The sequence below is a fragment of the Calypte anna genome, chromosome 3 (assembly GCF_003957555.1).
Source record: "Calypte anna isolate BGI_N300 chromosome 3, bCalAnn1_v1.p, whole genome shotgun sequence".
Lineage (NCBI taxonomy): Eukaryota > Metazoa > Chordata > Aves > Apodiformes > Trochilidae > Calypte > Calypte anna.
This window is the reverse complement of record NC_044246.1, coordinates 17920623-17947863: the sequence shown is the minus strand read 5'-3', so window position 1 is coordinate 17947863 and position 27241 is coordinate 17920623. Positions and strand designations below refer to the sequence as shown.

Sequence of the window (27241 nt, the reverse complement as noted above, 5' to 3'; positions counted from 1 at the left end):
TCAATGACCTGGGCAAATACAGAGGACAGAGTGTATCATTAGCAAGTTCACTGATGATGCAAAACTGGGAGGGGTGGCTGACATGACAGAAGGCTGTGCTGCCATCCAGTGTGACCTGGACAGGTTGTAGAGCTGAGTGGGAAGAAACCTGATGAAGTTTAATAAGGGCAAGTACAGGTTAGGGATTGACCTGCTGGAAAGCAGCTCTGAGGAAAGAGACGTGGGAGTTATCTTGGACAACAGGCTCACCATTAGCCAACAATGTGCCCTTGAAGCCAAGAGGTCCAATGCCATCCTGGGGTGCATTAGGAGGAGTGTGGCCAGTGGGTCAAGGGAGGTTATCCTCCCCCTCTGCCCTAGTGAGGCCTCATCTGGAGTTCTGTGTGCAGTTCTGCCCTCCCCATTTCAAGAAGGACAAGGAACTACAGGAGAGAGTCCAGCATAGGGCCACTAGGATGATCAAGGGACTGGAGCATCTACTGTACAAAGAAAGGCTAAGAAAGCTTGGCCTGTTTGGCTTGGAGAAAAGGAGGTTGAAGGTCGACCTCATCAATTTTTATTGATATCTAAAGGGTGGGTGTCAAGAGCATGTAACCAGACTCTTCTCTGTCGTGTCGAGTGATAGGACAAGGGGCAATGGTCACAAATTGGCACACAGGAGATTTAACCTGAATATGAGAAAATACTTTGTACTCTGAGGGTAACAGCATTGGAAAAAATTGTCCAGGGTGGTTGTGGAGTCCCCATCCCTGGAGACATTCGATACCCACCTGGATGTGTTCCTTTGGAATCTGCTCTAGGGCATCCTGCTCTAGCAGGGGGGTTGGACTAGGCAATCTCCAAAGTTGCCCTCAAACCCCTACCATTCTGTGATTCATTTGCCTCTTGCTTTTAGAATTTATTTCCTGTAGTCAGTCTTGCAAAACAGCAGAGAGGAAAAAAATAAACAGGAGAGGTCAGAAGTAATGCCGATACTTGCATACATGTACTTGTTTTCTCCAAACTGATTTCCTTTTGCTGATATATGAATGTCATGGAAAATACTGTTCTTCAAAGCATACCAAATGCAAATAGCATGTACAGCTGTGTACATTTTGTATTGTGGATTTGACAGTGGCATAAGTAAAAGGACTCTTCACAAGGTATTCCATTCTTAGGACATGTGATTGCCCCTTCAAGAGGAGGGGAGGATGGGGTGGTTTCGACAGTAGATAACCAATAGAGCAGCTAGCATGGGTGCACCTTGGTATGAAACTGAATAATACAGAATCAGTGCCCTAAAAAAAAATGCCTAGGAAAGCTTGGTGATGAATAACCTGAAGTGAGGAACATGCATAGAAAACAAGAATATTAAGGATAAAATTAAGTAGTAAATAAATAAACATTGTAGCACTTCACCAGGTATTTATTATATTTATTATCGTTTCCAAGGGAGATCCTATGGTCTATTAACACACATTTAGAAAAATTACTAAATATATTACAACAAATACAAACAATGAGTCAGAAGGAATTGCTATGGTCAATTAAGTGGGTAATGGATATTTAAAAGCTTCCAAACATCAATAAATCTGAAACAGCTCTAAAGAAGTACTTGTAGAACAAAAATAATATGCACTTAAGAAACTGCCTGAGTACATATTTGTCTAAACTTAACCACCAATAAGAGGACAGCAAGTGTTCATGGTACTGTGTACTGAGAGCATAAAAAAGAATACCAGATATGTGCCAGTTCATTTGCTGATAACCTGTAATAGGTCCCAAGGGGCCATAACTATTATAAAGAAGTCCTGATTCTCATTTGTATAAAGTCTTTGAATACCTGACAACATAAGGGGATCCTCAGACTGTGAATGAAGAAAGCAGGGAGCAGGTCATCAGTAAATCCCTTGGCAAGAGGCTGAAAGCAGTCCTTTGCAAGCTGATTGAAGCTGCCTCTGCCAAAACCCTTTGAGCTGGTTTCCACTGACACTGAGGAAGAAATGCCCTTAGTGGAGGTGGGAGAAACCCTTTATACAGCACTGGGGTTCAGGCATGTTGTCTTCTCACATATTGAAAATTCACAGAAGAAAAAGGAGGGGATAATTTGTCAGGCTTCACAAGGTCATAGTGAGTGATACATTTGCAAATGCAGTAGGACAAGAATTCTAGCTTTCTGTGAATGGCCCAAGAGGAAAAGGATTTGGCTGTGATTTTTAAAATATCTGCAGATTGGGAAGAAGTTGTTCTGTCCTTGAGCAGAAGTCAGAACAAATTTTGAAACAGCATCCTGCAAATTATCTGTGTGGTAATAGCAACAAAACATTAAATGACATTAGAGATCCACAGTTTATAAAGCCATAGGGAATTCTATGAAAAATCTGGTAGAAGTTTTACATCTACAGCCTTTTCTCTGCTGACTTAGGTATGAGTACTCTTAGGCCAAGATAATTGACTTGTATAAATCCAATCCAAAATGTTTAGGCTAAAATCCAAAAATACTTCCATAGAAAATGGGATTTACTTTTTATACACCTTATTTTATTGGGGCCATTTAAAAAGCATTCAAAAACAGTTATATTTGCCTAATCATAGTGATGGTAGCATGAGGGTATGAAAGAAAGTGGAAGGGATGATGCTTGGAGCAGAGGGGGCAGTAAAACATTGAACTGTATCATTGCTAATGGATTACTTCATGTCTCCATTTGAAGTCTGGGTCTGGGTTGAGAATTGTGTTATATTACCCCTTAATAATTAATTTACTGTACTACTCAGGTCTGAACTCAATTGTACTAATTAACTATGGAGACTAATATCCACACTTGTTTCAGGGTTGTGTAAGATTGAGATTAACACATCTAATATATGTCTCTGGGATATGGCATGACTTCTGCAACTTATCTCCCATTTTGGTTTAAAAGTGTTTTGATAATCCTTATCAGAGATTAGTTCATGCATTTTTATTTGGATTTCAGAATGTGAGAATATATAATAAAATATGTTATAAATGTGATTACGTGGCACATTTATCTAATGTAATATAAATGTAAATGTAATGACATGGGTGTATAGAGGTTTCTATCTGGTGTGTAAAGGATTGATTCTTTAACAAACATTGTTCTCTTTTACAGTAAAAGTTTTTTTTCTAACATTAGGAAAGCAAAGAAATCTTATAATGAAATTAAATTTTACTCCATCTAAGGCTATTAGAAGAATGCAAAAAGACTTTATTGAAAGTTATATTTTAATGAAACTTCATGTAAAATATTTTTTGCAAGCTGTATAACTAGGTTTCTTGCTAGTTTTTGCCCATGTATCTATCTGGATGTTTTAAGGGATAATTTCAGATCTTGTCAGAGCATAGAGTCTGATTAGAGTTTAGTGTCTGGGCACATAGAAGTTAAAGATCATTCCTCATGCTCAAAATATTCTTTTCTGATTTTGACAAAATTTTTCAAGAACAGCCCATTTTGGTCAATAACTTACATTATAATCCTACCAAAGTCAGTATTCACATGTAGTGGCTACTCAGTAGGTACCAAATGTTAGAGATTAAAATCATGGTTTGGGCTCCCAAATCTCATATTCAAAACATCTCTCTTTTTCCATTTGGGCTGGACTGTCAGGCTCTTCTCTGTATCCCCTGTGTCTTGACAGTGGAAGGCAAATTGGTAAAGTGCTCTCTGCCAGCCCTGGTGCTGGCAAAAGTGAATACACTGTAAATTTCCTAAGCCATGCCATGTTTTATTTCATGGGAGTAAACCTTGAATCATCTTTCCATAGCATTCTTATTATTTAAAAATATTGGGGTGCTTTGTATAAGTAGATATTAACTGATGATATTATATGTTGGCACTACACCCAAAGTAGCATTGCCAAGCCCGTGTTGTCTGGAGATCAGGAAAGGCTGCAGGAGATACATCTGAAACAGTGCTAGAACTGGAAATTCATGCACAAAAGAAGTTTCTCTAGGAATGTTTGTGCAGGTTTCTGGCCAAGTTTGGAGGTGAAAACTATTTGATTTTGCTTCACAATCCTAATTTTAAAATAATATATTGTAAAATATATTTCTCTGCACTAACATGTATAATCCTTTTTACTTAGATATCAGTGCAAGATTTGGAGTAGGAACCATCAGTAGAAAGCACAGGCTTCTATGACCTCTGTCTGGAAGCAGCATTATGAGTTTCTTTTATGTATAGACCAACATAGAAGTGCAAGCAAATCCCTTTTTTTTAGGAATCTTCATACTTTGTAGACTAATAGTAATTCTCTTGATTTTGCCGGAAAATCTCCACTGCAGTAATCTTCCATCGAACATAATAGAAAATGGATAACTCTACATAATTATGAAACAGACAAATCTATCTTTTAGTCTTCTAAAAGCATTCTGTTATATAAAGAATAGATGGAACTCACTGTTTTTAAAAGAATTTCTGCAGAAATCTGTTAAACTCCTGTTGACTGCTGGTGGTGTGATTCTTGATGAATAATGCATCAATGTTAGAAAAGGTTTTTAAGACCCTACATGCCCTTCCCAAGTTTAGACTCCATGACTGTGTAAAAAGATGTTTAGGCATGTGAACTGTGCTACTGAAATCAGAATAGAAGCAGAAATTATTAAAGTCTTTCTTCTGATGATTCCATATAAGCAAACATTGTGTTGGAAGCAACATTCCTGCTGAACTACATCACTTCATTTAGTCTATATAATTTGTTTTGTCCGTTCTGTGTAATATTACATGCACCACTCTGTGGAAAGACTTTCCATAAAAAGACCCAAGAGGTTGAACTGAGACCAAAGTGAGGTTGGAAAAAATCAGTGTCTGTACAAAAGTTCATTGCAGAGTTTTTTTTCTGACTAAGAAAGCATTTTTCACCATGGAAACATGATATGGAGCTTTAACAGGAGTCTGCTTACTGCTAGGAGTCGTGTTTGTTCCCTGTCTAAAGATACCCTTGGGAACATAGGGAAGAGAATTCTGATAAATTTGCTTTTTAAAAAAAGAAACAGTGTATGTAAAAACTCACAGCAGCCCTTCTCTTCTCCACTTTCTGGGCATCATAAAGCTGCAAAGGGCCTTGGCTAGTTCAGAAAAGGCACTGGAATGTCAGCTCATGCTGGCACGTTAATGGCTTGCTCAGGATATGCTCCTAATCGCTTGGGTTTGGCCATTTTACTGTATGCACCATGTTGTGATTTCCATCTCTTTAATAGTCTATGAAGTGTATAGATTTACTCAAAGAAAGGAAAGAAAAAGACCAATTCACCAATTCAAGTTATAAAGTAGGTTCATGGAATTGCCATGTTTTTTTATTTTTCCCTGAATCTAATGGTGGTTCTGTCTGTTCTTGGTAGAAGCTCAAAAGAAGCATTATTGAGGGCATAAAAGGTTGTGCTGCCTTTTACAAGCAGTTAGTATTTTAAGAGCTCATCATCTTCACTGTGTGTTCTCATCTTTGTGTATGCTGAAGCTCTGGTCCGTTGTCTGAAAAGCAGGGATTTATGTGCCATTAGTTTCCTTTTGATAAACTACCTCAGCTGAATTTAAAAGAGAATGTTTGCTAAAGTTTTGAGCCTAGAGAAGGGGTGTGAGGCAAGGGAGAACAGGACTTTAGGTGAGCTTTGGAGGCCATCTGCTAGCACTCAGTAGCTTCTACTGTGTGCATCTGTGTTCAGGACAAAGATAACAAGGTTGCATGATGAGTCAGCTTTCAGTCTTATCACAGTGCTCAGGCATGCTGGGCTTCTCCTTTATGTAACAGATCTGGACCAAAGCACAAGGTTTTCTTAGTGTCTGCTGGGAAAACATGGTATAATTTTCCCCTTGCCAAGTCAACAACACACTTGGAAATGGTAATTTCTAGGAGAGGTGTCGACACTTGTGTTACGTGTAAAAGAATGTCATGGAATGTCATATGGCATTCATGGAAAAATGAAAGACTTTTTTTCCAGAACAGGAATGCTATATACCTTAAAACTGTGTATTTAGTGTGGCAGCAGGATGGCAACATAGAAGATTGGATCAAATTGATTTATGCTGTTGTAGCTTTAACTTTTGTTTAATAGTAATTTCAAAACTTAGACTTGATCTTAATAGGCAGAATGCTAGGCTGCCAACTTAGGGAAGTTTTTGGCACAGTATTGTAACTGTGAATGAAAACCCATCTTCCCTGTTGGACTTATATCCTAAAATAATATTGGTATTGTTGTACATCATGAGGTTGATTGACCTTTAGGCTGGAGGAAGTGTAAGGCTAACAAGTTAAATGCCATTGAAAACAACTATCTAAATCAAAAATCCAAAATTACCTGGTTTATGCATCTGTGATTTAAGGAAAAAAAAATGGAGATGTGGGATGAAATCCAAAACTAAGCATCTGAAAGAGAGAGACTAAAGTAGTTTAGTTGATTAAAGATATTCTGATCCTGTTTTTCTCTGGTGTCTTGACCTTACTAAAGTTCATTTAGTATGCAATGGAAAAAACAGCTGGTTTGATAGCAAAATACAGGAAATGCCTTCAATCATGGCTGATTACAGTAGCAGCTTTTCTTCTGTTGTTTTCCTTTTTTTTTTTTCTTTTTTCTTTTTTAGAATGCTCTTTCTATGTGTGTTAAACAATGTAAAATAATAATTCTTTAGAGCCCTTTATTTGGTGTGTTGGGTGTGTTGGTGTGTCCAAGTAGAGCAATTAAATGTCTGCCTGTTTGATGGATATGCATGTTGGGATTTTTTGCTGTCAGGAGAGTTCCATGTGACATAAGTGAGAAAAATTAAGAATTACAGGGCATAACTTCAAAGCCTAGCAAATTGTGTGTGGCAATTCCACCATGAATAACAAGACAAATGAATGCAGGTCTTTTTTTAAAATATGCTTTTATTTTACTTTATCCTATAAAAATGGAAGTTTTACAACTTGTTTGAATGAAATATCTCCCTGTAAGACAGAAAGCAGCTTATACTGAATATGCACAAAGTCTCAGGATTCATCTCACCTAACTTCAGGATTGCAACTGAAGTATCCAAGTCAGGATCCTGCTTGTCCTAGAAATAGAGAAAAGCAGGCTTCTCTGGAAAGCTTCTCTAGGAAGCTATGCATTCTGTGACTCGTCTGCCAAGAGATATCTGTGGAGATGGCCATGGAGGGAGCCTGGGGCAAACCATGGTACTGACTTGAACCCTGATGTCTGGCAGGATAAATCTTGGTCAGAATCCTTTTAAATGCAGGGAAGAAAACTACCCTAAAACCAGAGAAAAATGTTTCAGAAATCTAGTTACCTCTTTGTTTAAGATAAATTTTTAAAATTGATGGAATTGTGGTTAGTTATAACATTTTATTCTGTCTTTCCTATTATCTTTATAAGGCAATAATATATTCTCATGCATTATTAAGTGTTACAAGGCTTCATTGCTAAGATAGCCAAATGAGAATTGCTACAGAAATGCAAAATGCTACCTGAATAGATGTGCATTTGCTGGATGTATGCTTTTCTATTCTGTGTAAGGTAGCTTCACTCAAAAATAGGAAGGAAATGAAAAGAATTTCAGTCCTTTAGGTTAGCCACAGTAACAGTGTGCCTGAAACCTGAGAACTTTTTTCTTTGTGTTTGCATCATTTGTGTTCCATTGCTGCTCAAATGACAGTGACTTTGTCATCCTACCTGTTGAGATCACCGAGAAGAAAACCCACAATATTTCTTTTGTTTTGCAAAGAAAAACTTTTGAATAGATCCAAACTTAATTAGTATGTCTGCTGATAAATTTGCTTTCTTTTTGTGGTATAATTTTTTCAGAATTGAATTCTTGAAATTTGATCTGACAAGCTTTTCTAGCTTCACACCATCCTTTCACTGTCTTTCATCAAGTGGTTTTATCAAATAATGATTTAGTATTGTTTTGCTTAAAAGGATTATAGACATACATAGTAGGCACTTTTAGTGTGTGCTCCACCTAATCTATTGTTATAATACGTAATCTTATTTTTATGTTATTTGAGATATAAAAATAAGAGCATGAAGCATTGAACCTCACAGAGCAGAGTATGAGTCAGTCCTTGGCTAAGCCCGGGGACCTTTATTGTCTTCAATGGGATCACCAGGGTGTCAGCAAGGATGGGGTTTATCACATTACATATTTAGCGATGACTTAACACATGGGATTAAAAAAGAAAAGTGTTCAAGAAGAAAGTTAGAAAATTGTGTTTTTAACTAAGGTGGAGATGGTGAGAAAAAAAGAAGAAAACCCTAGAAGTGTTAGTAACCTTAACATCAGGGAACTCATGCACAGGGGGATAGGACAACCAGGAAGCTCAGCCTTGGTTCAGAGCTGGTCTCTGGGGTAAGGACACTTTCCTCAGCACCACCCCATTGCCTGTCTGTACACTACTTCCACAAAAAGCATTGGACAGTCTGTGTTTTCACCCAGCATGAAACAAAAATGGTTTGTAAAATCCTGTCTTACAAAAGGAGAAAACCATTTGCTATCTAGTTTACCTGCAAGTTACTGAACCAAATTTTTTGTCCTGTACCATAGCCCTAATCTAATATGAAGCCAGCGCCATTCATTGCAATTCTTAGTAAAAGAAATGCAGGCCTGTGGGCCATGGCAAAGATGAATTGCCACTAGGATCCAGAACAAATCTTGTGTAAATCAGGACATTGGTAGTAGGCTAAGTCAGGAGTCACAGTTGTAGTGCTGCATCCCATTCCTGCCTCAGGCTTGTTGAAAATTGCTCCTTCCCAGGCAGAGGTCATGAACAGATGAGGTTTATAAAGCAGTGTGATGTGCATGTAAAAAGCAACTGGAAAGAACATTAAACCTTTGTTCAATATGTCATTAAGACATCAGTAAATAGTTGGTTTATCTCATCTATCTTGGGATATTGCTGACCTCAAAATTTTCTCAATGGCAGACATTGCTAGAGCCAATGATGGTAGGCACTGTGCAAGCCATTCTTATGCCTTGTAACATCTAGGGTTTACTGAGCCACAGATAGCAGTCATGTCTTTGTCTCCCTCTGATGTCTTTGAGTAGGTAGCAAACTGCCTTTTGCTACATCCCTTCTCCAATCTCTGCCACTTCCTCAGTCCACAAGGTATTGGCGCAAGTGGGAGAGTGATGGACATATTATAAGAGGAAAGTAAATGTGTGTGTTTTTAAAGGTAAACATCCCTGACAAAGAGTGAGTCTATGGTGACATTAAAAGTCTGCATTTCTCACTGATGTGTACATCTCTGATTATAGTTTTTGCAATAGTTAATGTCTTTAACCTTTGATAATATCAAGCAATGTAACAGTGACTAAGAAGTCAAATTGCAATAGCAGTGAAAAAAGATGGTTCTGCTGGGTTTTGTTGTTGTTGAAGATCTTGTAAGTTTTGCCTGTGTTTATCGGAAAGCCTTAGAGTTTCTCTGCCTTAAGTAATTACTGGATTTATTTTTACTCACCACTAGACTCACTCAGGCTTCTCCATACTCCGTCCCACTAACAAGAACTGCCCTACTGTCATAAATCCACTCAAGCATCAGCAGTCTAGAGTGTGTCCTATTATTCTGCAGGTGGGGGGAGTCATATAGAACCTGACATACCATGACACTCCTACTATTGCTTGCATGCTGACTAACATCTGAAAATATGGGAACCTTCTTTCCTATACAATTTCCTACATGGTAAAAAGTTGTATTACCAACTTACGTTTTCTGGGAAGTTATGGATTAAGTTTGTGAGAGGTAATCACTAAAGAAGCTAACATAAAGCATTACAATTGTTGATATTTCTTTCTGGTTTCTGGGCAGCTCCATTTTACTCCATTTTACTGAGACTGGAAATTACAGCATTAGTTATCAGTAGTTTGATGACACCAATGTGTTTGAAGAACTGAGACAAAGATTTGGTGAATTTATCAGTCTTCCAGAAAATACAGTTTCAGGCAGTGTGGTACAAATGATCCACTTCTGTGATGTTTTTTGCTTGTGACTGAAATTTTTGTTGAAAATGCAACATTAAAATTATTGCAAAGAGTAAGCTTGTGCTTGGTACAGCAGAAACCTGTTGTTGAGCATCTTTATCTCAAAAGAAATTTGGGTACCACTGAGTAGTTTGAAAAATAGAAGTCTTGTCTTATTTTGTTAGAAAAAACATACTCAACTTACTGATTGAAATCATTGATTGATATAATGAGCCTATTGCCTTCAGTTTACGACTTTGAGTATCTGGTAACTAGAGAATGGTTCTGATGGTTGTCCATGCTTTTTGGGGGGCAGTTTTCCTTTTACCTTCTGTTGTTTCTCCAGTCTATTTAAAGCCTGCATAGAGCATGTGATTTTCCCATGCAGAGGAACAATGGCAAATTCGCTATTGAAAGGGTTTACTGCAGTTGAAAGTCACAAAAAAAAAAAAAAAAAAAAAAAAAAAATCAGCTTCTTTGATGGTTGTTCAGTTATGTAGTTTATGCTTGTGTTGCTTTTGAATCTTTCCTCTTTGAAGTTCTATAGAAATTTAGTAAGGTACAGTAGTCCTTCACTGAACTTCCTCTCTATAAAGAAATATTCTTGTTTGTTATTATATGTTAATTATTCCTATTTGTATAATGAGAATCATTACCTTTCATTCTGATCTATATTCCAAAAGGTGTATGCTTTCTCTTTTTGTTACTCATTCAGCAGTTAGAGAAGAGCCAGATGCTGTGGAGATATTTCATTGTAAAAGTGATGGCTTAAACAAGCATGTGATCATGTTTCTTAGCTACTTGAGCTTGTTCTTCAAATATGGATTTATTTAGTCACTAATGTTTACCATGTTCAAAGGTTACTGTTAGTAATGTTTGGCAGAGTTTCTGATTTTATTGGTCAAAACCCATCTTGCCTGTTTAATTGCCTTACTTTCAACAAGAAAATTATCTAATAACACGAGTGACACATAGGGACACACACAAGGCTCTTATCTTTCTAAGGCTACTGTTGGGTGTCAGACTTTAAGAACCCAGTTCTGTGAAGTCTTTATCCACTGAGCATTTGTGACAAGAGAGGGCAGAGTCTCATGGCACTGACTTGGGGATGAAGACATGAGCATTATGGAAGTTTTCTTGCAGGTTACCTGCTGTCAACCAGCTCTTCTGTTCTAACATGCACAAACCTTAACGTTATAATCCTAATTCTTTCTTGAGATTCTGCCAATCATTCCAGCTTCTGAGGTGACTGCAATGCTGGCAGGTATCCAGAAATAGAAACCAAAGCTTAAATTTCTTTTTAATGCTTTCTGAGAAAGGAAAAAAACTATTAAAAAAAAAATTATGCAATTGACTGTTCAATCACCTGAACTGACTTTACAAAGTATCTTGGCAAACAAACAAAGGAGAGACATAGCTCAGTGTAGCATTACGGCATTCATCCAATCCGGGCATTTTCCTGGCCTAACTGGTTAGGTTGTTTGCAGTTGCTTGTAATTACTCAGGTTGTAGGAACTAATTTTGTCAGATACAGATTACTTGCTTAGTTCCTACAAAGAGAATGCACAGTGAGGAAAAGAAGAATTTACTAGACTTTTTGTCTTTGAGCTATCTGACACTGTATTATTTGGTATGCACTGATTTAGAGGCAGATAACTGATGCTAATACCAGTAATCAAATAAAAGAAAGAATCAGAATGGGTCATTCTGTTCAGACAATTAAAATACATTCTGGATAATAATAACTGTTTACTTTTTTGAACTGTCTATTTCTTAGAACAGTTTTGGAGAGATACAGATCATAAACTAAAGCTTTGAGGTTTTTTTCAGTGAAACTGCTGCTCTGGAAAGACAAGCTTCCTTGACAACTCTTTTTTTTCTGTTACTTTTTCATTTATTTCCTCATTTCTGTCTGCTTTCTCTTAGTAGGCTTAAAAATGACCCAATGCTTTTCTTCTGCCAAGTAGGATTATAGTTTGGTAAATGGTAAGAAAGTTAAATCAACAAGCTTCTTACAAATAGGCATAAAATTTCACTGTTGTACAGGTAGTTAGATTTTAATATTTGGGCTCTTCCTGTTTTCTCTTTGTTCGTTTTGTTCATTCTCTTTTTCCACTAGCAGTTTATTTTTTTTATTGCTGTACTTTATACAAACCTCTAAGGAAATTAAGGCAATGGTGAGCATCCTGCCCTTCTCCGTTACATGGTGGCTTACAGTTAGTGTTTTAGTATGTCTGAGATTTCTCTTAGCTTGGGAGTTTCTTGGGTTACCAACTATATCTCCATTCAACTCTATGGCTAACATATGGGTGAAATAATTTTAGGTCTTAAAAGCTCTGGTATGTCACCAGACTGCACCAGGGAAGTCCTTCTGGGATCAGAGTTAAAATAAAATTTAAGAGTCTTATGATGACCTCTTACCACTTCAAATTAAGGTGAATCCAATTTTCATCAGTCCCTATCATAATTATCTGTATTATGACCTTCTTCCTAACTGTCTGTTGAGATGGTGGCTGGAAGTGGTACCAAGATTTCTTCAAATATAATTATACTTTGCTTTCTTTATCTGAACATCTTGACTTTTTGAAATCCAGTTTCTATTCTTCCTTAGCTTAGGAAGAACCAAGATAACACTGTGTTTGCAAGGTTAAAAGCCACAGGGCTTATTCCTTCTCCCATCCTATTGCTCTTCTTGGCCACATTCTACATAATCTTAATGCAGATTAAGGCTTTTTTTGTCTTTTTTGTATTGTCATTGTAGCACTTCTAATTCACTCGAAAAGCCATATTAGAAAGACACATTATTTTTGAAGTGTGGGGCTTTATTTTGGTTATTTGACTTCTTTGTGAGGCACAGAGCTGTTTATGTCTGTTTGCCCTTATGTAATGTTGGACAGTTCTTGCAAACCCCTTTCTAGAGATGGGAAGAAGGGGTTATTTGAGGAATTAAATGGTTAGATATAGGGGATTATGTTGTAGCCAGCTACATCTTGGGTTGTTTAGAAGCTCATAAAGAGGATGACTTTAAGAAATAATAAAATATGTAGTCTACTCCATGTAATCAGTTAATTTGTGTGAATACTTCCACCATATTACTGTGCTGGGGTCTGCAGCTCACAGGGAAACATTTCTCTGAAAAAAAAATCCTCAAAATAAGGTGTAGACTTTTCATCCCTCACTCGTTTTGTTAGCATAAAGGATTTCTACAAAAAAAAAACCAACCCAAAACCTGTATGTTTTCATAGGTTTTGGGGGTGAAATTTGTTTACAGAAGCTGGCATGGAATTTTATTCTTCTGTCTGGTTTGCCTACAAACTTTTTTTTTTTTTTTTTTTTTGTCAACTATGGAAATTTCTCAGATTCCTGTAAGAAAGAAGCTCTAATCAGGAAGTGTCCACAGTCCACAAAGAGTCACCTAGGGACATGTGCTTTTCTTTTGTTTTTCACCTCTGTATGTTCTTGTATTTCCAATGCTTTCATTTATTTACTCTCTGTTTTTACTACACAGCAGAGGTACCTAAAGCCAGGAAAGGAGTATAAAAATAAAACTGTTTATGCAATATTAAAGGTGCTCTTTTGTCTTTTATGTGTGTTTTATTATTTATACATGAGAAAATGTTTTTAATTGTGTGACTTTCTTCATACAAATGAGAGTTCTTTTATGCATTGACCTTCCAGATCATTTTATAGTTTAGTCTAAGACAAGGGGCAGGTAAGTTAAATGGTCCCTAGCATCCATTGTGTGGGAACATGTGATAGCCATCAATGGTATATTTAGAAAGTGTGCAGAGGGCAATACAGGAAAGGTGGATATTCCTTTCTCAACCTATTTTTGACCTTGCTCAATTTAATAACTGAACAATTTTGTGGTTTTGACACAAAGACAAGGGATCAAGAGACAAATGCTGTGTTGTTTAGCAATAAATGCAAAATATTCCTGTGAGATTATTTTTGAGCAGGTTTAAACTGCAGGAAATAATGCTCTGGAAGATGAGAGCATAAATTTTTATTCCTCTTATGGCAATCTGAACTTTGAATTACTGGTGTGAATTAAGAATCCAATTGAAAGTAATACAAGTTTGAAAGTATTTATTATTGAGCCCATATGATAAGAGTGTGGGTAAACTGGTACTCCTTACTTTGTGCTAATGCAAAAATGGAGAATGGCTTCACTAGACACTGTTGACCTTTTTCTCATTGACAGAATATTATAGTTGTAGCTAACAAGATAGACCTTTTCCATACATTTATAATTCTGTCTTGAATACAGCTGTGTCTTCATGCAACTGAAGAAAGAGTAAAGATTTATCATTGCCTTCTACCTTACTGCCTTTAACCAAGTCCATTTAGTGACTGCTATCAACTTGTCATGTACATGTGAAGGGTGATTTCTCAATGGATCATTTATTTGTCATATTCTGTATTTCATTATGAAATTCAAGAGTACATTATCAAATCTGGGGGCTAGAATCATAGAATCACAGAATCAGCTGGGTTGGAAAGGACCTCTGAGATCATCAAATCCAACACCTGACCATGGCACTGAGTGCCACATCAATCTCATTTTAAAAACCTCCAGGGACAGAAAATCCACAACTTCCCTGGGCAGCCCATTCCAATGCCTGATCACCCTCTCTCTAGAATACTATGGGAATGTTGATGTCATTTTGTGCCTTTTTGTTTCAGGGACCTGAAACTGGACAATATTCTTCTGGATGCAGAAGGCCACTGTAAACTGGCTGACTTTGGGATGTGCAAAGAAGGGATTCTGAATGGAGTGACCACCACAACCTTTTGTGGCACGCCTGACTATATAGCTCCAGAGGTATTTTTTTTTTAATTGCACTAAAATACAGATATAATCATTCATCACACTGTTACATATGTAATTTTGGGCACTTTTTCCATGTAGCTGAAAATAGTAGAAGGTGAAGACTGTAATGTGGCACAGTTTTCCTGTGTAATCTTGTAGAAACTGGTTACTCCTCACAAGCAGTATTCTATGCTGATAGGAGTGGCAAAGCATGGGTTTTTTTGTTATTTGTTCCCTGAAATTAATCATATTCTTCTCCCTACTCTCACTTCTGTGAGAGCATCATTGTGAAGGCACTTTCTAACCTTTAAGGTTCTAGATGTTCCTAAGTACTGCCTGCACTGTTCTTTAGTAGTTACAAAATGTTTTCAGTGTTTCATGAGTCTTAGAGGGGGAGGTTCATGTGGAAGAGACTGTATGTTTGGTATAATTTTGCCTATGTTTTTTGTGAGTATATAATGATTTTCCTTTCTTTAAGCTATCTGTGTGTGAAAGATAATGTTTTTGTGGTACTTCTCATCAGATGGAAGAACAGAAAAGTACAGGCTTTCAGAGTAAAATAGGAACTTTTCATATGGATGCTGCATATTAATTGGCAACATCCAAAGTAGTTTCAAGACATTCATTGGTTAAAAGGAATTACTGAAAATCATGCTTGATTTACATATCCTAAATTTTAATATTATGAGATATATTTCCAGTGCCTAAAAAAAGTCAACATTGTACAGTTATTCAACTAGTCAGATGTTGTCTGCTTAGTTTGGCTAATAACATGTGAATCTTTCCACTGAAGATTCAATGTGCTGATTTAATGTAAAAGTTTCATAGGTTTGTCCTTCATGAACCATAGATTTGCAGCAGGGAAAAGTTGTACTTTATTATTTGTTAGAGATAAATTAGAAATCCATATTGTTAGTGTTCATGGCTATCAGGCTTTGGTAGCCTCATCTTGAGACTATCATAACATAAATGTGTGTTTTATGGAGTTTGAAAATTATTCTGGCATTAAAACAAATGCCAGTGTGATGGTTTGGGTTTTCTGTGGATTCTTTTCTTATTCAATATACTAATCGAGTCTTTTGGCAAAGTCTTTGAAAATTATTACTGAAGACCAAGCAGTAATAAGTTTCAAGGAACTTTTACATGGAATCTTGGTCTCACTGAATTCAGTAACTCAGGCTTCCACTTTGCCATCTTAATTGCAGAAATTTGTCTCCTGCTTCTGTTTCTCTTGCATGATGGTTTGTTTGCATTTACTTTTCTGTAGCGATATCAGCTTCAGAGTGCCCAAAACAATTGAAAAATACACTTTTGAAGAGCACAATTTTCCATAATTAGTGTACAGTAGCCATTCAGCTAAGAGTTCAGTTGGGATCCAGACCTGCATTGAAATGTTAAACTCATTTCTGTATTTATGCTAGGGCTAAATTTGGTTTTATATTGGTTGTGATGTTCAAATACAGCACTAAGCTCATGCAGTTCTCCACAAGGCTTCTGACTGTAACAGGCTTGTTTAAGCAGGTAGTAGAGTTGTTCCCATTTTAAGGCAGTCAGCTTCACCTTAAACAGGACTTTTCCTTGTCCCCTGTCATGCTGAAACATTGCAGCCAAACAACAAGCTTCTTTTCAGTGGAGAGGAACCAAGAATCAGACTTTTTTCTTGTACACTAGTACTGTAGCACCAAGTACAATAAAACTCCATAATGCTAACCCTACTACTCCCTGGTAAAGGTATTTGCTACAAGGCTGAACTTGTGCCATGTGAAAAGTTATAGCCAGATTTTCTGAAAGCAGAAGCAATTCAAGTGAGTCCTACAGCCAGTTATTGTACAGTGTTTTAATGCTGTAAAAAGAACTTGAACAAAAATGCTTTTGGCTTCCTTCAACCCTACCTAAAACACTAGAATAAATCTCTGAGATGACTGCAGCATTACAGGCTGGTTCAGTTTGTTTTGTTCAAGATTGAGACGAGGAAATGTTTCACATTTTCCACCAGTCTGGTTTGTATATGTGATCTTTTTTTGCTCTATAGCGTGACCTGCTTTAAACAATCTGGAAGGATATACAGCCCTTTTGCTCATGAGCATACTCTTTTACTCAGGGGACTGATAAACCCAGTCAGTACTTCTGAGAATAACTACACGTTGACACTTAGCTGTGTTAGTGCAAATTGCATGGGTAAGAAACTGTGCCTACTGTTACCAAAATCAATGTGGGATTTTGTCTTAGTGGTGTATAAAACAGCAGATGTGGATCCAGTAGTGTTGTCTAACTTCTCTATTCAACCCAATCTGTTTTTCTATACCAGATCCTACAGGAGTTGGAATATGGCCCCTCGGTAGACTGGTGGGCTCTGGGTGTTCTCATGTATGAAATGATGGCTGGACAACCCCCCTTTGAAGCTGACAATGAAGATGATCTCTTTGAATCCATCCTTCATGATGATGTCTTGTACCCAGTCTGGCTCAGTAAGGAAGCTGTCAGCATTTTAAAAGCAGTGAGTCTTCTGTTACTTGCTTTCCTCCTCCTCTTCATGGGTTGGTTTGGGAGTTTTTTATTATTGCTTTTGGGGTTTATTTTTTTCCTTAATTAAAATTGAATTTGCTGCAAGTTGTTGAGAGCAGTCACCGCTGGGAGTTCAAGCACAGTTCAGAGTGCCACTGTTAGGATAATGGGGCCTGGGATAAATTACACTGCTTGTGGGAAAGGAACAAAATGTTTTTATTCCACGCAGTTGTACACTGTATAAATCTGTGTACCACAGATTCAAGTTTCAGGGAAAACCCAACCAACTAGAACTGTGCTATCACTTTGACACTTTATATGCTGCATGTTCCACTACAGTGGAAGAAGCACTACGTAATTAAAGAAACAGTGGCTTTATTTCATCCACTTAAAAAATTTCCTGTCCCTCTGCCTTCCTTCCCCTGTCGTCAGGATGGCTTGAAAGCCCTTTATTTGTAGCTGCATCATCTTTTTTATTGTTTGCATAACATTTTGATAAGCAGTCTTACTCTCGTGTAATTGTTTCTGCCCTGGTCAGAGTGTTTCAATGAGCAATGACCTGACAGAAATGTGTGTCACCAAATGCCACAATTTTTTAATCAAAGTGCCCCACTGTGCAATTTCATTTTTTAGACTACCTTTCTAAATTCAGGTTTACTTCATTAAAGTGACATTTAAATAAATGCTTTCTACTGTTCTAGTATCATCCTAAAAGAAAAAAACAAGCAAACAAAAAAAGCAACAGAAGCAGTATTCCTAACACCATAGTTTGAAAACCCAAGGAGCATTTCTGGTTTAAAAAGATAACTTATTTTTTAATTCCAGTTTTCTACCTTCTTTGGAAATGGAAAATTTCTACCTTTCCAATTCTAATTTTCTTTCAGCATGTGAAATAGAGGAGACTTTCAATTAAGAGATCAGTTGGCAGTGTAAAGTCCTGCAGAGATCTTCATACAGGTTCATATTTTGAAATTTTGTAAAAAACTTGAACAAATTCTGATTTTAACACAAGTGGACAGGTAACACATTCTGCAGAAATACTTATCTTGATCTTCTAGTAAACATATCCTCAGGCACATAGTAGTTTAGAGATGCTCTAGCAGATGATTCAAAGCAGAAGTCAAAGTTTCTGAATTGTTTGCTGGAGTATCTTTTGCTTCGTTCACTGTAGTGAGAGCATGAAGGGTTTGTTAAAGCTGAACTTTATACATATTCTTTTATTCCCCTCAGATGATGGGGGAATTATTTATTTTCAGTTCAGCAATTAAAATATATGGACATGAGTTGCAGAATTCAGGCTGACATCCAGGGTTCAGGGTTTATTTTGAAGTGTTGTAGAGAAAGGATTGTTGTCAGTGCTCATATTTGCATCTGACTTTCACTGAAGTCTGGGAGAATTTCTGTAGTGTTTTGATTTCGATGTGTAAAACCTGTCCCTTTGCCATCCACAGGAAATCTTTGTAAAGTCCTTCAGTGAATCTATGTTAACTGACCTTTCTATTATTGTGAATCTTGGAGGGGAAAGTTAACTGATAACTCCTGGTTAAGTGTGTAGCACAAGAGCCATTGTAAGTATTAGGAGAAGGTGTTTGTTTCAGAGAGGAAAGAAAGAAACAGATTTGACAGTCAGAGCCTTAGTCTTAATCTCATTTGTGGTGTAAATAGTGAGATTTCTGTTAACACTATACATGACATTCATTAACCACATAAAAATGCAGACACAGAATTGGGATGCAGGTGTAAACTATGCATTTTTGTGAATGTAAGTTCAAGGGAGTCAAACCCTCAGTTTTTTTCTAAAGATGATTTTGCTATAATTTTTTGCAAGGCTGTTTTCCTGGGGCAACATTTTGCTAAGTTGGCATGATTTATATTTTGCTGGAGTTCTAGCTTTTTCTGTTTTACACCATTGTCTGAAGTTAATTCTTAATGTCACTAATAATCATTAAAAAGAGGTTGTATCCATTCAATAAATTTACACTACAATAACAGATTATTCTTCATGGGGCAAGGTGTCTTCATTCGCAGAAACTGATAGAATTTAATTGAGCTATGCCAGCTTATACCATAAAAAGGAAACGTTTCCTTACATTTAGCAACCTGCTACTTATGCAGCTATGGTGTGAAATGTTTGAAATTTGTGTTCTCCATCTGATCCTCGTCTGCATTCTGTTAAATGAAGAACAGGAAAAACAGAGGAAAGAAAGAGGCGTCTACGTATTTTACTGCTGAATGGTAGCAAGGGATTAACTTTGGAACACTTTGTTTCCTCACATTGTGCTTGAGACATGGGGTTTATGCTTTAGAAACTGTATTTTTACACTCCTCCAAACAGCATGAAAGGGAAGTTTAATAAGATGAAGTTCTCTTCTATTAAGTAACAATGTTTTCTTATTTTCTGAAGGAACAATTTTCCTGTTATTTCCAGCAAAACACTTAGGACGATAATTTTACAGCTCAGTACTACAAGGCAGCATGTTGCTTGTCCCATGAAATCCCACAGATCTTTTAAGTCCTGTTTCTGTGAATTGACAGGAATTGCTATTTAAAATTCTTTCCTGTCTGGTAAGGAAAACAATTCATCATTGAAATTAGCTCTGTGTGTCTTTGCAAGCAATTGAGAGAGCCTGTGTCTGCAGTGTGTGTTCTGTATGTAGCCAGATGACTCAGATCTCCGGGCACAGCAGCAGCACTCTATTTTTAATCTGTGCCATTTATGTCAAGAGGTAAAATTTTGGGAGCCTCATGATCCTTGATCAGGGCCACAAGGTGAATTGCTGTCTCAGCAACCTTTTTTTGTGTTGTCATTTAAGTCAGTAAAAACTCTGATCTTTAAAAGGCTTTTTTCTTCATAAAAGGAGATTCCTGCCTCAATATGGGAAAATAAAGAGGCAACACGTAAGAGCTATGGCTGTCAGCTCCATTGGCAACCATCTCGTCAGCACAGTACAGTTAACAGCTGTCTCTGCCCTGACATTTGCATTGTTGATGCTGTTGATAACTGGGAATAAATGTCAGCTTGTGCTTCAGAAAAGGAAGGTGAAAAAAATCAGTATTTATCACAGTGGATAAAAGTTACAGAATCAAATGTCCACTTCAGAAGTTTGAGGTTATTTAATCACATTTGCATATGACAATTTTGTATGTTTGTTTTAAGTATTCGCTTATATGCTTACTCTCCCTCATCATCATTTTCCCAGTTTCATGAAGCTGCTGAAATGCAGCACTAAATTGTACTAACTACTCATACTTTCACGTCCTCAATTTTCTGAAAATTATGTGTTCTAATGTTTCTCTGCCTCTGTCTCAACAAAGATAGAGGTTGACAAATACGAGAATCAGATTTTACTTCTTTGATACCTGGATCATATGGTAAAAAATGCATATCCTGCAGTTCTGTTTTTACAGAATGTGTGGCTACTAGTTCCTGGCCTGCTTACTCCTGTCCTGAAGGTGAAATAAAGCAGAGGAATGTAGGAATGTGTTTTGTGGTTTTCCAAGAGACCTCACTAAAGCACATTAATCCTTTCCAAAACCTTTGTTTCTCCTGCCCATAGACAGCATGGCCTGTAGTTTAGATATAACTTGTCCATTGCAAAAGAACTTACAGAGCAGTTGAACACCAGACCAAAGAGAAGGATCATCTTTGGAGCAGTGTGTGTATGTCAGAACTGCCTTACTGATCTGTTACCTCTTTAAAATGATAGCTAGGATATTTTCGTTGATCTAACTGCCTAAAACCATCGTAAGGGCTTCAGTAGCTACTTATTTAATAACTGGAATACTAAATCAAGGGTATGCATTATATTGATTTTTTTTTTTTTTTGCAAGTTACAGTTTTCTACAGATGTATAGTGTGATGTGGTACCTAGACTAAAAAGGCAATGACCAATTATAAAATTTTGTTTCATTTTTATACTTTTCTTAAAATTTGAAAAGTGTTATAATAATGGTTGAATATGAAGTTGTAGCAAAGCTTGGGGTAATTTTATAATCTGAGTGTGGATGTATGTATAAAAGCAGTGTTCATTGCTACTTGAATTGCAAGGACTCTGTGTCCACATGGATTAGAAAATTAGTAGAGCAATTGCTAATAAAAGTAGGAAGAAATAACAGAGCAAAATAATCAAAAATATTATCAGCATCCATCATTTGATGTCAGTGTCATTCACTGGCTGTGAAGGTTTCTGCTGAAGAGTAGTAAGTGTTTAAAAGTGAGAAATTTTGGCATTACATTAGAGGAGACCACTTAGTTCCAGCTGCTACTGGTGACAGTATATTAAAGATGAATGGGAAGGTGCAAGTTACATCACAGAGTTTCTCAAGGGAAGCTTTCTGTTAGTATGGATCCCACCGTGGATTTTCTGAAATGAACAGACACAGCACTTATAATTCACATAGTTGCAGGTTCTTAGTTGCCTTAGAATAAAATCCTAGAAATTAGAAAGGAAGTTATGGCTTTTCATGTGTCTGCTTGGGTGGAACGTATTATTCTGCAACTTACATACCCAAAGAAAGAAACAACAGTAAGCATAATATGTAGCCCCTATTCCCCAAATTAATAGTTAAGATAGCACAAATAACATAAAATAAGAGATATTCTGACCATCTATTTGTAAGAATCTCTGCAGGGTTTAATATTTTCTTTCTTTCCTGTTGTATTTTTGGCCAAAGCTGGAACTAGAAATGCTGAAAGAGAATCTGTTCCCATAGAGCTCTCAGCCAGATGAAATTAAGAGGTTCCAGCAATCAGCTGAAAGAGCTTTTTGCAGGAAATTTACACTTCAGAGTCTCTCAGTCTTCTAGTTAGGCTGGAACCTCTGATATTTTGAGGAGCATCCTAATTGCTCTTACAGAAAAAGTAACCTTCTGAAAGACTACTGTTTGTAAAAACTAGGCATTAGGAATCAGAATGTACAACTGAACTGCAAATAGTTTCCAGTCATTGCCATTCATGTTTTAACTTTTTCCTTTTTTCCTTTTTTCCCTCCCCCCTCCCTGTAGTTCATGACAAAAAACCCCAATAAGCGGCTTGGCTGTGTGGCATCCCAGAACGGGGAAGATGCAATTAAGCAGCATCCCTTTTTCAAGGAAATTGACTGGGTTCTTCTAGAACAAAGGAAAATCAAGCCACCCTTCAAACCACGGATTGTAAGTAGCAGTTTGCATAACATTCAGAGGAAACTTGATTTGACAATTCTAGTGGTTGGCTTTGCTGAAACAGGAGGTTGCTTGGTACAACATTTGGGGTTTGACATAAAAAACGTATTTGGGGTAACATAAAAACCATGCTGAAAAAATTGCCTGGGCATTGTTTCTGTGAAGGTAAGTGTCAGGAATAGGTTAAATGCACAGGAAGATGTTGTAGTTCAGTCACATAAACCATGAGAGGGTTTAAGGCCCTGTTTTAATTATTTTCCTGTGTTCATAGAGATACCTTGATCAGAAGAGGTTATTTCAGTTTGTATTTTCTGTGTGAACTCTGGTTTGATCCTGCTTTGCTGATGGCCATTGGATTTTGTAGTAAAAGGAGAGAAAACAGCTTTCTGGGAGAAGAAAGTACACATAATGATTAGATAAACTGATGGACTTAGATTTTCCTAGGTAATACTCAAGTATTCGTATTATAAATTATCAAAAATATATAGCAGCCCCATATGCAGAAATAAACAAAAGCTGAGCAAAAATACTTATTCTTTTCTTCTGATGGATGAAAATGTTTGCAGTTCACCAAATGTCAGCTTTTCAGCTGAGAATTTGTAAAGTAAATGATATACATGAACACTACAAAATAATGATTTTGTGTTAAATCCCTCAAGATTTATTTGCATCTTTTAACTTTACACAATCATACTTACAGTGTTTTATTTGCCTGTAAATATAACCAAAGCAATTGTTTGTTTCTCTCTTTAGATAGCTTACAAAGTTATTTAAAAAAAAAACCCAAAACATACAAACAAACAAAAAAACCCTTGGGCTCAACACTGTAATTAAATTTAGATGTGAAAAAGGCTGTCATTGCAGAGTCTGTCACATTTAGTGCATTTACTCCTAGTACATTAAGGTGCATTTCTTCAAGTTCCTTGTGCAGGTGGTAAAAACAGGGTTGTCTGTCCTGAACAGAAGCCTGAGGTAATTCCTCCAAGTCCACTCTTAAAGTAGTCTCTCTCTCTCTCTCTGTAGCTATCCAAAAGAGCCCAAAAGGATTGACAACTGAAACTGAGTTAGCCCTTGTGGGTGTCTTTCTAGAATTGATAGTAAAAAGTAATGTGATAATCTGGGAAAGTTTCTCTTAATGCATGTCTTGGAGAATGGAAACCTTCTAATATGGTGGCTGGGCAGAATGATGCCTGAGCATCCCATCCCCTCTCCTGGGCAGCCAGCCAGCTGGGCATGCTGGCTCCTCCATCCATCCTGGTGTCCAGCTCTGCTCTGGAGATCTGGCCAGGCTGCACCTCCTGCCTGAGTCTCAGCACACCTGCAGAAATGTAGACACCCCATTAGCATCTCTCAGAAACCTACTTAATACTGTAGCTAAGTGCCTTCTAATGAGTTTCCACAGCCATCTGATAGCTGCAGACAGCCTTAGTCAGTGTTTAGCTGAGGTGTGTGTGCAGCTCTTTTCCCATTTTGACAAGAATTTGGCCTTTCATCTCACAGCAATTTTTGTTGCTTTGCTCAGTATTCATCAATGTTTTGGTAATGCAGTTACCAAATCAGGGTATGCAATTCCAAAAAAATTTTCACCTTATGCCTTCATCTAGTAAGTCCTAGACTCCTTTCATCTAGTCTGTTTATAGGCTGGTTTCCTGTCGTGATCAAAATATGCAGTCTCTTTGACAATAGGCATTTTTACGAGGCCTTTATTATTTTTGTAAATATTCCTGCTGAGGCAGACTGGCTTAAAAGTTAGGAGGGATTTAGTATGTCAGACATTTTTATTCATTGCTGATATAATACATTCTACTTTCTCAGTGAAACATCTTTTTATTTCACTGCTGCTATATTGTAAAGCCATTCCTATTTTATTAATTCCTTTTATTTTGTTCCTTTTCTTCTTTTCTGCTTCCTTTAATGGTATTTGAGTTGTATATTTCATTTCTTGTAGTGATTTCAGAGAAGGCCTTAGTATAATTCTCAAGACAGCTTCTTGCTCTTTAATAACTGTTAGGGTGATTTTATACATCTTTATTTACACTTTTTCTCATTTTTCTTTAGGTTGCTTCTATATAAGATTTTTATACTACTTATTTCCATATTGCATATGCCAACTTTCTTTACCAAATTTGATTCCTGCAGTCTAGTAGTTATGTGTGCTTGGTTTTTTCTGAACTCTTTCTTCTTTTTTTTTTTTTTTTATTTTTTTATGGTGGTGTATTGAGATAATATGTTGTCTGCTTCAGGCATACCTAATATTTTCATGTTCTTAGTCTGCTCTCTCTAAGTTATCTGGCCCAGTGACCTTGTCCTATCAACTTTTACTGGTAACTTTTCTACACTTAGAGAGGGTATACCTTATATATTTACACTATGTTTATGATCCATCAGCTGTTTTGTAACAGACTTACAAATTTTGCAGTTGTTTGAAGTTTTTTGTTGTGTAAATATCTTTGAGCAACATCATGCTGAAATTTTTACTTATCCTCTTAAAATGGAACAATTTATGAGTTAGAAAGTGGGATACATATCTAGGCTGGAGAGAAAGATCTCACAAATAAACCATAATTCTTAAAAATGCAACATCAGAAATGGTAAAGGAATCTAGGGTGGTAAAAATCAAATACTGAAATGATGCTTTTGGGTACTTGCCAAGCTAGAAGAGGTTGCACTCACTTTCAAAAATATGGGAAAGAAGGTGACCACTGATGAAATAAAGTGTACTTCAAAATCTAGACAGAGAGTTGCTCTCTAAGTTCAACTGCATGTAGCACTGAGCTTCATTAAGTCAGGTTAACAAGTATAACTGTTCCATAGCTATAGAATAACTATGGAAGAAAAATCAACTGGTGCCTATGTTTGGAATGCTTTTTATTTTTTAACAAATTTCAGTATTGATAAGGAGTGGTTAATTATTTAAAAGTGACTTGTAATATTAAAATGGGACTTAAAAATATATTTTTAATCTTATGTTCAGGAGATCTTAGGTCTGTGAAATTAGCTATGAGAAGAGAGGACAGATTATTAGTCAGAAAATAGACATTCTTGCATGTGAAATGTAAGTGTACATATGTGTTGGGAAATAAGTATACAATGCATATATAATAACTTGTGCATTCAAACTGGGGTTTGCATGCACATACAAAACTTGGCTCATGCAAGAATGCACATACTTACACAGGTATTCATCTATTTTCTGACAAACTCTTAAGATGACTAAGGGGGGAAACTATAATTGATATATCATACACACTTTCAAAAAAACTCCAAAACATAGGGTCTGTTCAAAGGAGATCTGGGCAATAGAGAATGCTGACACTGAACAAGTCATTAGAGAAAGCAGTCAGACACTGAGGTCCCATCAAACGATGGAATAATCTGCCAAGGGAGGTTGCAGAGCTGCTAGTGGGGAAACAAACCTTCCTTGAGTTCTGCCTAACTGCTCTTCTGATCCCAAAACCATGTGAGTTCCTTGGTTAGCACAGCTGTCTTCCTTATCTGATACCTTTTGTCCCCTGTCTGACATAGCAGATTTTTCTGAGGGGCTATTTTAGATGGTACTGTAAGGCCTGTGCTTCTCCATAGTTCAGGTACTTCTCTTCAGCTCTGCCAGCCTTAAGTCTGAATTTTTCAACTGAACTCAGAAGAAACACTTGCATTGCTATTCATTAGCCATACTGAGATGCTTTGTTTGGTCTCATTCATGCTGTTGAATATATGCAAACATATTCCTTGTTATACCAGAAGTTTACCATTCGTGTCTTTCTAGTTTGTACATGACTTGATTATTCTGGTGATGTTTTGGAAGCTGAAATTTATTTCCTATTTTCAGCCTTGGAATGAAAATTACCAGAGACCAAAAGGCTCTTGAAAGACTGACTGTGTTTTCTGAAAGCTTGCAAGTGTTCTCTGGGCAGAGCACTCATACAAATGACTGAGCTTTAGATGGCTAAGCAGTGACAGGAGTGCCACACCAGGTTGTGCTAGGTAGAGACAATGGAAACAGATTTGGTGGCCCTGAAGCCTGCTGTGAAGGATCTTTGGCTGCTTCTCCAGCTTAATGATTTGGAATGTAGAATATGGAGGGGTGAAAATGCACCAGAGCCTAGCTCTATTATGCATATTGTCTACCAGCTCTTCCTTTCATAAATCCAGAATTATGAGGCTTATCAGTGAAAAATTAATTTTTGTACATTTACTACAGTTTACTATACCAAGGATTTCTCCCACTTAGAACTAATACAGATGTTAAGCCCCTATAGGAAAAGTAATAGCTCTGAGACAAATACATTAGAAATTGTGAGCTTTTGATTAACTGTGAAGTTGATATTTGTTACATCTACATCTAAACTCTGGTTACCTTGACAGTGTCTCTTGAAGATACTGCCCTCTGTTCTTAGAACTTTATTCATAGAATTTCCCAGGCTCTCTTGGAATTTTCTGGATAACACTACTCTTCCCTGCTGCTTTTAATGCAGACATGAATATGTAATTCCATATACAAGAAATAAGTACAGATTTAGTACAGACAGATATCTTGCACACAGGTATCTTTTCTCCAGATCAACTGCTGTGAAACAGAAATCCCTCTGAGGCAATTTATTCCTATGTTGTGATATTTTGTCTCATGTATTCTTCCTGGAATTTTATTCCATTTGGGCAATGAAGTAGCCGTAAACACCAGGATACAAATTTATTGCTCAAGAACCATGAAGGAGTTGATACAGTATTCAATGATTCTCCTGCTATCCATTTTCTTTTCCTTCCCTGGTTATGCTCCTGCGTTAGTTGAATTGGTTATTTCTATTTTCAAAGTGCATTTTCCATAATATAATTCAA

The 27241-nt window shown here is 36.9% G+C and overlaps 1 protein-coding gene across 1 annotated transcript in view; it reads left to right on the top strand.

Annotated features, from left to right (window-relative positions):
• The window catches only part of PRKCE (protein kinase C epsilon), a 286377-nt gene that overhangs the window by 243232 nt on the left and 15904 nt on the right, over nucleotides 1-27241 (top strand). The window contains exons 12-14 of the mRNA XM_008496530.2: nucleotides 14614-14752; nucleotides 17049-17237; nucleotides 22250-22396. Of these exons, the coding sequence (XP_008494752.1) occupies nucleotides 14614-14752; nucleotides 17049-17237; nucleotides 22250-22396 (475 nt within the window). The remainder of the gene's footprint in view (nucleotides 1-14613; nucleotides 14753-17048; nucleotides 17238-22249; nucleotides 22397-27241) is intronic.